At 38.1% G+C, this 10,006-nt stretch overlaps 1 protein-coding gene across 7 annotated transcripts in view; it reads right to left on the bottom strand.

Moving 5' to 3' along the window:
- The window catches only part of LOC112160181 (mitogen-activated protein kinase kinase kinase kinase 4), a 52,183-nt gene that overhangs the window by 21,728 nt on the left and 20,449 nt on the right, over positions 1-10,006 (bottom strand). For all 7 annotated transcript variants that reach the window (XM_024294572.2, XM_024294575.2, XM_024294576.2 and 4 more), the window contains exons 4-9: positions 2,312-2,437; positions 2,088-2,198; positions 1,747-1,837; positions 1,441-1,571; positions 1,311-1,365; positions 1,161-1,239 (exon numbers count right to left, since the gene is read on the bottom strand). In XM_024294572.2, the coding sequence (XP_024150340.1) occupies positions 1,161-1,239; positions 1,311-1,365; positions 1,441-1,571; positions 1,747-1,837; positions 2,088-2,198; positions 2,312-2,437 (593 nt within the window). The remainder of the gene's footprint in view (positions 1-1,160; positions 1,240-1,310; positions 1,366-1,440; positions 1,572-1,746; positions 1,838-2,087; positions 2,199-2,311; positions 2,438-10,006) is intronic.

Raw genomic sequence — 10,006 nt, 5'->3', positions numbered from 1 at the left:
AGTAGATCCCAAATTAGCCAAAAGAAATGGCACAGTGCAAAAATACTAGCTAAACTTCAAAATAGCCTAAAATTCCTCAGTAAACTTTATTAGTCAAAAATGTTAGCTTGTTGCTAAAACAGAAGCTAAGCTCTAAATTAGCCTATAAAACCCCAGTAGATAAACTAGAAAAAACGTTAGCATGCTGCTAAAATATGAGCTAAACTCCAAATTAGCATAAAAAACTCAGTAGATGCCAAATTAGCCAAAAAAGCTAGCACATTGCTAAAGTACTAGCTAAACTTCAAACAGCCAAACATTTCTCAGAAAACTAAACTAGTCAAAAGCGTTAGCCTGTTGCTAAAATAGAAGCTAATCTCTACATTAACCCCCACCCCCCCCAAAAAAAACAGTAGATAACAAATTAGCCAGAAACCATTGCATGTTGGTAAAAAATAAGATAAATTTAAAATGTTCTGAAAATTGCTATAAAAGATAAAAACATAGCCCATGAATATATTTAAAGGCTTTTTGCTAATCTACTTAAAATGTTGACATTTGAAGACTTTCTTATTCATTTCCTAAGGGGAATATTTTGCTCAGTATTTCAATATAAGCAGTAATGTCTGAACCAGCTGAACGTTGTGATACCGACAGCAGGAGAATCACTACAGTGTGAATGATTACTACACATACACACAATTGATTGAGGTTAAAATCTGAAATAAAAAACTATTTTTGGTCTCAGTGACTCAAATATAAAAAAAGTGCATTTTTTAGTGCTGAACACTCACAACTTTGTTCAACTTCACTACACTATAACCCCATAGAATATAAAGTAACGATTAATCGACGATTTAATTAGTTGTGTGTATCAGATTTAGAAATCCTCACTTCTAATCCACAAAAAGACAGAAAAGTTGAGAGAAAAACAGCAAAAACGCTTATTGTTCTTTTCAAGAATGATGTTTACCACTGATATGAAACAAGAGCTCATTCATTTAGCCTCATAAAAGAGAGCTGCCTAAGCAGGTGCACCACAGATGTGGCCCGAATGCCTCAAACTGAGTGTTTGATTTCAGTTTGGCCTCAAGTCAGAGATACAAACCCAGAAATAAAACAGAGGTTTCATCCTGACTCGGTTTGTTTAGTTAAATAAAATGTTTCTAGTCCACACTCACCATTTTTTGGATTTGAGCCGGGGAGGGGGGTTTCTCGGAATGAGGAAGAGCGCGCGCATGGGGTGCATGTCACAGAGGGCTGGAAGGAGAGGCGCAAAGTCACGTCAGGTCAGATAAACAGACATACGTGTTTGGGAAACGTAGACTCACGCGGCGCTCCTTCGGCCATTTCGATGGCTGTGATGCCGCAGGACCACAGATCGCTCTGCAAAGCAGGACAACAGGCGTTTAAAACAATCCATGGAGAAAAAAAACTATCAACGTTCGTGAATTATCTTACTCTGTAATCATATGTTGCATCTGGGTTCTCATCACAAGCGATGACTTCAGGCGCCATCCAATACGGAGTCCCGATGAAGGTGTTTCTCCTCCCGACCGTGCGATCCAGTTGGGCGCTCACGCCGAAGTCCACTGGAGAGACAGACGCTCTTATTGTGAAACAGCCTCACTTCCTGTCGCCTTACAAATAAGGTGGAGGCAGCTCCACCTTTGAAGGCTCTAATGACATTTAAGCTAAACAATAGGAAGCGTACTCGGGTACAGTACAGATCGCCTGGTGTGAACGGGCCGAAAAGAAACCACTCACCCAGTTTAACTTCGGCGTTCTCCGTCAGCAGGACGTTCTGGCCTTTAATGTCACGGTGGATCACGTGGTGGGCGTGTAGGTGAGCAAGGCCCTGAAGGAAAGGACGCCAAAAAAAAAAAAAATATATAAATTGAAATAAATTAAAATATCATCAGCATAAAAGGTAATCCTTCAGTCAATAGATGGGCATTATTGTGCATTTCCAAGCATAGCTGAGGTATAAATAAAGCAGAAATGGCCGTTTTTGTCAGAAGTCAGAGCAACATCAGAAAGCAATCTTCTGTTTCATCGCCGTGTTTATGTGGTCGACTCCAATAAATCCCGAAAACGGGAGAACTCACTCTGAGGATCTCTCTGGAGATGTAGGCGATCCAGTCTTCCTTCAGCTGGTTTCCCTTCGTGTTCTTCACCAGATCTGTGATGGAGCCGGCACCACAGAACTCCATGACCAGCTGCCGAACAGACAGAGGTAGAGTTCATCGTATTTGACCCAAAATAAAAGAGGTAAATCTAAAGGCACATTTATTTAAATAATGTGACTGAAAGGAGAGTGGACCTGACTTACCCACAGCTGGTCATCGTGACCCGGCGGGCTCTTCTTGATGAAAGCTCCATAATAGGTGGCTATGTTTCTGTGGTGGGAATATTTCTTCAGCATATTGATCTCCAGCTTGATTTCCTCCTCCTCGTCCTACACAGGAACAGATAAGAGCACAAACAGCCGTCAGAAGGAAGCATTAGTGTCTTTGCTGATGGAATTCTGTTCCTGGAGAGAAAAAAGCAGGTCCAGTTTAAACAGCTGATATTTCTCTGCTGTTATCCTGATATTTGACAGAACTTCAGTTTTGTTGCCAGATCACTATAATGTTAAAATAGTCCAAAATTAGAACAAAAGCAACAAGCTAATAAGCTTTTTCTAGAACATTTTGGGGGGCTGTATACTCAATTTTAATCATTTTTAAATTAAATTAAGTTCTTTTACGTTTTATTTTATGTTCTATATTAAAGTTGAATGCATTTAGAGGCAAAGTCACTTCAATGGCTTTTCTAACCATCATCCGTTTTGCTTTTCCACAATTTTGGAAAAAACTAAAGCTTGTGACACAAAATCCAGCAAAGATGGCGACAACCACAAAGCTGAAAAACTAAATGAACAATTTTATTTCTTTGCAGAATGTTTCATTTTTAATTTGAGGAGGGAAGCACTGAAACGTCACTAACAGAAAATTTCTTACTTTTGGCTCCAAGTCCATTAGAATTTTTTTTTTGCACTACGTACACCGCCATGTTGGAGCCAGGTTACGCCAGTAAACCAGTGACTGGTCTGGCTTGGTCTCAGTCAGTGTTTCCAAGGCAACCACTGTCTCCAATCAGGAGTGAGCTTGAAAGCGGGCAACATGAAATCTGTCAAACGCTTTGAACGTTGGCGGTGGGGTCAGCAGGCTCCTCCTACTTTGACTGAGAAAACTAATTGTTCAGTTTATAACTTGAATAACTTGCACTTCAGAAAAAAATGACATGAAAAAAATGAGGATTATCAAGAACATGGTGAGAAAAAAAGAACTAGAAAAGTTGCATTACGTGTAAATCCTTTATGCTGTAGGTGTGTTGCTGATGAAGATGCTGAAGCTCTTTGCAGAAAATGGTGATACAATTTACTTGAATTGCAGAAGGGATTTGATATAATTAAAGAATTATGAAAAGCTGATGACATAAATTTCTAAAAGATTTGTAGTAAATTGTTTAAAAATCATTAATACATGCCAATTTGGCAAAAAATATTTAGTGTGTTGCTTAAATGTTCACTAAACTCCAAATTAGCAAAAACAAGCCTCAGTATATGCCAAATTAGCCAAAAAGCTAGCATGCTGCTTAAATACTAGCTAAACTCCAAAATTGCCTAAAATTCCTCAGTAAACTAAATTAGTCAAAAACATTAGCCTGTTGGTGAAATAGAAGCTGAACTCTAAATTAGCCTATAAAAACTTCAGTTGATAACAAATTAGCCAAAAACGTTAGCATGTTGCTAAAATATGAGCTAAACTCCAAAGTAGTATAAACAAACCTCAGTAGATGCCAAATTGGCCAAACATCTACCACATTGCTTAAATACTAGCTAAACTCCAAAAATAGCCTAAAATTCCTCAGTAAACTGAATTAGTCAAAAACGTTAGCCTGTTGCTAAAATAGAAGCTAAACTCTAAATTAGCCTAAAATCTTCAGTAGACAACAAATTAGCAAAAAACGTTAGAATTCTGCTAAAACATTCGCTAAACTCCAAATTAGCATAAAAAAATCCTCAGTAGATAACAAATTAGCCAAGAAAGCTAGCACATTGCTTAAACACTACATAAACTCCAATACAGCCTACATTCCTCCGTAAACTAAATGAGCCAAAAACATTAGACTGTCGATAAAATATTTGCTAAACTCCAAATTGTTTGAAAGTTAATATAAAAGATGAAAACATAGCCCATGAATATGTTTAAAGGTTTGTCGCTAATTTACTTAAAATGTTCTCGTTCATTTTTTATGGGCATATTTTCCTCAATATTTCAAAAACTATAAAGTTTATGAAAGCCAAAAATACAAGCAGTATTGTTCTAATCTGAACGAGCTGAACGTTTTGATACCAAGATTGCTGAACTCTTGGTTACTAAGCACGCTTACTACGCATTCACACAATGACTGAGTTATAGCTGTTTATTTCTCTACAGAACACATGTTGTAGAACTGAAGAAGTGGATCAGTCCACTCAGTAGTAAAGAATCCAACTGGATCGAGTTCTGTTTCAAACTATCAGCTTCCTGTTTGGAGCAGTTTGGTGATGTAATAATTGGCTCCAAATTGGCCCCCTAAAGAACAATGAGTAACGTCACCGTACTCGTCACCCGTCTTCATCATCCCTTTGTTCAGACTGACTCAAGACAAATGCATTCATTCCAAAAACCATTTCTTTTGGCTTTGATTAAACAAAATTATGCTAATGGTCAAATTACAGATCTGAAGGAAGTTAAAGAAAAACGTGACAGGAGAAGAAGACGGCAGATGTTTTTTAGTCCTCCACTGGAGTTGGACCTTCAGCGTGCATCATGCCCTCTAACAAGCCCTCACTTAAAGGTCAGAACTTGCTGCACCTAACAGCAACTTGACACTGATTAACCGCGACTCACTAATTGAACACATGCAAAGATCAGCCTGCGAGTGCTTTGTTTTACGGCTGCGTGACCTCTCTCTCAGAAAGTGGAGTGGGGGGGGTGGAGAGCAAACATGGAGGGGGGTGGTTTCTGCAGCGATCCACTATTTCCACCCAAACTGTAACCCGGGGATCTTTTGGCAAATGACTAAACCAGAAAGTGGGGTTCTATTTGTTTGGAAAGGAAAATGGCCGCACCAGCACGCCGCTGCAGCCTAACGGCTCGTTGGGGTTGACGTCAGCTCTTCTGTTGTGTCGACATGCAGATACCCAACACTCCCTTCCTAAACCCCCCCACGCTCTCTGCTGCGCATCTGCTGAATGAACACACTCCCGACTGTGAAAGCCTCGCCGCTGCGGGTCACATGATGCAGGAGAGACAGACAATGATGCGGCGGCGGCAGTGGTGGTGGTGGGTTAGAGACAGAGAGGCTTTGTGGGTACGAGGGGGGCAAACACAGACCCAGAAGATTGCAACTAAACCAGGGCTGGCCCGTTTAGTCGACTGCTAAAATATTCAACGACTAATTTAATCGTCGATTAGTCGTTACTTTTATTATATGGAGTTATAGTGCAGTAAAGTTGAACAAAGCTTTGAGCGTTCAGCACCAAAAAATGCACTTTTTTATATTTGAGTCAGAGAGATAAAAACTTGATCTTTAGTGAAGAATAGCTCCTTATTTCAGATGTTAACCTCATTTAATTGTGTGATTGCTTAGTAAGCATTCACACTATAGTGATCCTCCTGCTGCTTTCTGTACGTTTTTGTATGTAAAATGTATGTAAAAACTCAATCACACTTCTAGCAATTTCAACAATCTGGGTATTAAAACGTTCAGCTTGTTCAGGACATTACTGCTTGTATTTTGGTATTCATAAACTTTAGAGTTTTTGAAATATTTAGCAAAATATGAACCATAGGAAATGAATGAGAAAGTCTTCCAAATTCAAAACTTATATAGTTTACTGAGGAATTTTAGGCAATTTTTGAGTTTAGCAAGAATTTAAGCAACTTGCTAGCTTTTTTTGGCTAATTTGGCATCGACTGAGGATCTTTTTATGCTATTATTTTATTATAATTTGGACTAGCGAATAATTTAGAGGCATGCTAATGTTTTTGGTTATTTGTTTTCTACTGAAGTTTTTATAGGCTAATTTTGAGATTAGCTTCTATTTTAGCAAGAGGCTAACTGTTTTGACTAATTCAGTTTACGGAGGATTTTTATGCTATTTTAGAGTTTAGCTAGTATTTAAGCAATGTGCTAGCTTTTTGGCTAATTTGGCATCTACTGAGGTTTGTTTTTGCTAATTTGGAGTTTAGCTCATCTTATTATACATTTTTCAAGAAATTTATGTCAACTTTGTTGCTCTTTTTATAGTTTTTAACAACATTTTGAGTCTTTTAGCAAATGTAACATTTTGCAAATAACTTTTGTATTTTCAGTGAATCCCTGCAGCAATGAAAGTAAATTGCATCACCATTTTCGGCAAAAAGCTTCAGCATCTTCAGTGACTACTTTCAGCAATAAGCGTTCACACTACCAGAAACTAATGAAGGACAGAGGGTTCACGATTAGTTAAAAGTTTAATAAACTATCATCTTATTGTCTTTATTTTTAGTTAGTTTAAAGCTAACTTAACATCCACTTTACTCATGACCCGATTAGTCGACTATTAAAATAATTGTTTGTGGTGGCCTTAACCCAAGCTACAAGCTGAATATTCTTGTTTAAGGAAAGTAGTCGTAAAGTTTCCTGAATTATAAACATATAAAATTTATATAAAGTGTTCCTAGTGGTCTTATAATTATAATTACGCCATTTTTGCAAAAATCTGTGTTGTTTTCTAGGACATAGTTTCTGTAGAGTGGTCCATTAGGAGAGTTGTGGGCGGGCCTAACCGTAGCTTACAGTCCCTTAGACCCCCAACCTAACAATACCGGTCAGGGATGGGCTGATATCATTTTTTTCGAGACGATACTGATAAGCGATATTTAAGTGTCTACAATAACACAACATTTAGATTTCCTTTTTGTTTATTTATTAGAAATGCACAACTTTTCTTTTACTGCACCAGCACTTTGTATTTGGCCTTTTTAACATACAGCATGGGAACAACTTTGAAAATATATATGAAAATATTCGAAACTATTCACCGACTATTAGAGGTAACAATAAATCATAAGCTTTCCATCGCCAAGGAACTATTAGGAACAATGTGTATCTTTATTAAATATAAAATAGACCGGAAACCAGTCAGAACAATTATTATGTTCGTAAACACGAGCCTCCTAGTCCCAAGGATTTATTAGGAACAAGTATTCATGTCAAAAATATTGAGAAAAATATCTGCAGATTTTTCTTGTATTGGTCCGATTCAGATAAACTCAAATTTAGCAAATATTGGCCAATACGATACATCCTTATTACCAGTGCAACAAAAATGGTGAGCACCATTGTATCTATCCAGCCGTACGGTTTAGATCCAGACTCCAGCTCAGACGAGGAAACAAAGACGTTCGTGGATCTATTTGTCTGGAAGTTTAATGCATTTGAAGCTTGTGTCCCGCCCGGCATATTTTCAAACTACATTTTTGCATCTGTACAGTATTTGTATTAGAGCCAGTTTACAGACAAAACTCCTTTTTAACTACAGCTTAAAATTTCGTAAATTTACTTGAATAAAGTAATAGAATTATGACTTTAAAAGTAACAGGCTACATTTATGACTTTAAATATCAAAAAATGTACAACTTTTCTTTGGTAATATTTTTCTTTGTTGCCCTAATACTCGGTCGCAGCATCTGCTCCTGATTCACAGCAATTTGAGAAAAAGAACTCAGAAATGCAAATGTAATCTTAATTTTCTTGAAAAATGTCACAAGAACATGTTAAAAACACAGCTTTTAAACTTGCTAATGACTCTTAAAAATCTTTTAAAGATTAAAAACATTTTCTTTTATCATCTCAAAAACAGCTCCTTCTGTGTATCAACATCTGTAAAACCTCTTATCTGAATTCTAGTTAATGCCTTCGAGTCAAACTAACTTGGCAATCACTTGATGAGACCTTCCACGAAAATGGCTTCATGCCAGAAGTCAAGAAAACACTTCATTTATTAAAATGTATGGGAAAAAAACTCCCATAAGAGGGAAAAACTTTAGGGAGTGGCTCAGAAGTTAACAGGAAAATAAATGCACCAGTTTGAATTTGTCGACATTTATTGAGACTTTCCAACCTGAAATCCCAGATTCCTTCTTTTAGACCAAATGTGTCGCCTTTTGTGATTTCTTTGTCTACAGAAACATCAGTTTGAACTTGTCCTCGAGCCACTCCTGGAGCTTTAATCAAACAGAGCGGAGGGCACGACTAATCTTTCAGCAGATAACTGATCAGCCTCTGATTCATGGTGACGAAGGCTCCTGTGGGGAGTGGCAGCTGGCAGGCTGCAGAACTTAAACCACCACCAGCCTTTGTCAGATAGATCCTCAAAGACAGTGACATCATGCTTTGCTGTAAATGTGTTGCAATGCTGGTAAACTTTATCAAAATCAAGCAAAAACCTCAATTGTTTTATTCACAGACGTGTGTTGGAGGCTGCTGACCTTCAGTGAACTTTTGAGTTTTTTTTTACGTTTGAATCAGTCTGTGTTTATCTGCAAACAGGGCGGTGAAAAGGTGAAGACCTGCAACTTGCCAAATGGAGCGCTTCATCTCAAAACACGCACCCTGCTGCTGCTGCTGCTGCTGCTGCTGCTGCTGCTGCTGCTGCCTGGTCTGTTTACAGACACAGCAGAGCACGGCTTTACCGCTGCTGCTGCTACTTCCAGACATCCAGAGGTTTCAATGTTGCAAAATGAAACACAATGTTATGAGTAATCTGTGAACTTTTGGAGAGAATGAAGAAGTTTGAGCATTCCAAGAATGACTATTAATGAAAACATTGCTTTGACACAACTGCATTGCATTAAGGGACTGATACAGGCTGTAAAACTGTTTGGTTTTAGCCCCCCTTAAAGGGGCCATACCATGAAAAATCTAATTTTTTGAGCTTTTAAGTGTTCATTCCTCACTATAAAGAACCCTAAAGCACTATTTTTGACCCATTTACACATTTCTGAGTAATGCTCTAAAAACCTGCAGGTCCTCACATACTTACATCACAAGTTTAGAACCGCCGCCCCCCTCCAGGAAGAGTGTGCTCCACCCCCAGGCTAACACAAACAGGTTTTGTCCTAATTCCTCCCCAATCACTATATAGTGCGTTCACCTGTTTGAATCTACTAATTCCAAAATCGAGGGCACTAGAAATTTACCTGCAGTCTGGGCGAAAAACTAGCGTGCATCGATGCTCGATAGGTTAGCAAATATAGACCACAATGCATTGCAGTCAAACAATTTCAAACAAAAAACGTGTTTAAATGTAATATTTGAATAAACCATCCACATTTTCACCCTCAGAACACAGTGGAGTCATAAATAAACATTGTGAAATGTTTGTATTTATTCAATTTTCCCTTTGTGAAATCCATGACGTCATTCAAAAAAACAAATGTAGTGAGCATGGTGTCCGAATTACCTTTAAAATCCAGGGCGCTATATAGTTTTTAGCAGTTTGGGATTAGGGGGGAATTCGGACACAACCTTACCTCGCCGCGAATCTAGCGGTGATCAGCTAGCACCTAAGCAAATTTGGAGCTCTGACTAGGGGTGTGCCAAAATATCGAAATTGCGATATATCGCGATATTTAGTCCTGCAACTGATTCTCGATGGGTTCTCACCAAGTATTGATCTTACATTTTCAAATCAACCTTCAATTTTGGATGCTCAGCCCTTTTCAAATGTGGGAAAAGTGCACAAAAAATTAGGAAACGCTTGACAGAGGCTGTAAAACATCATATTCATCATCCTTTGGTGTGACGTTCCTTTGGAGGTAGATAGCTGTCGTCATTTGACTTAATTTTTTTTTCTGTTGTTTACAACAATTCTGCACTAAGTAGTGGCACTGCTGATCATGTTTACTATTGTTAACATTGAATTTGACAGATAATTCCAATTCAGTTG

This window comes from Oryzias melastigma, linkage group LG2 (genome assembly GCF_002922805.2).
Source record: "Oryzias melastigma strain HK-1 linkage group LG2, ASM292280v2, whole genome shotgun sequence".
In the NCBI taxonomy this organism is placed as follows: domain Eukaryota; kingdom Metazoa; phylum Chordata; class Actinopteri; order Beloniformes; family Adrianichthyidae; genus Oryzias; species Oryzias melastigma.
The sequence above is the reverse complement of the archived record's forward strand: the minus strand, read 5'-3'. Positions and strand labels throughout refer to the sequence as shown.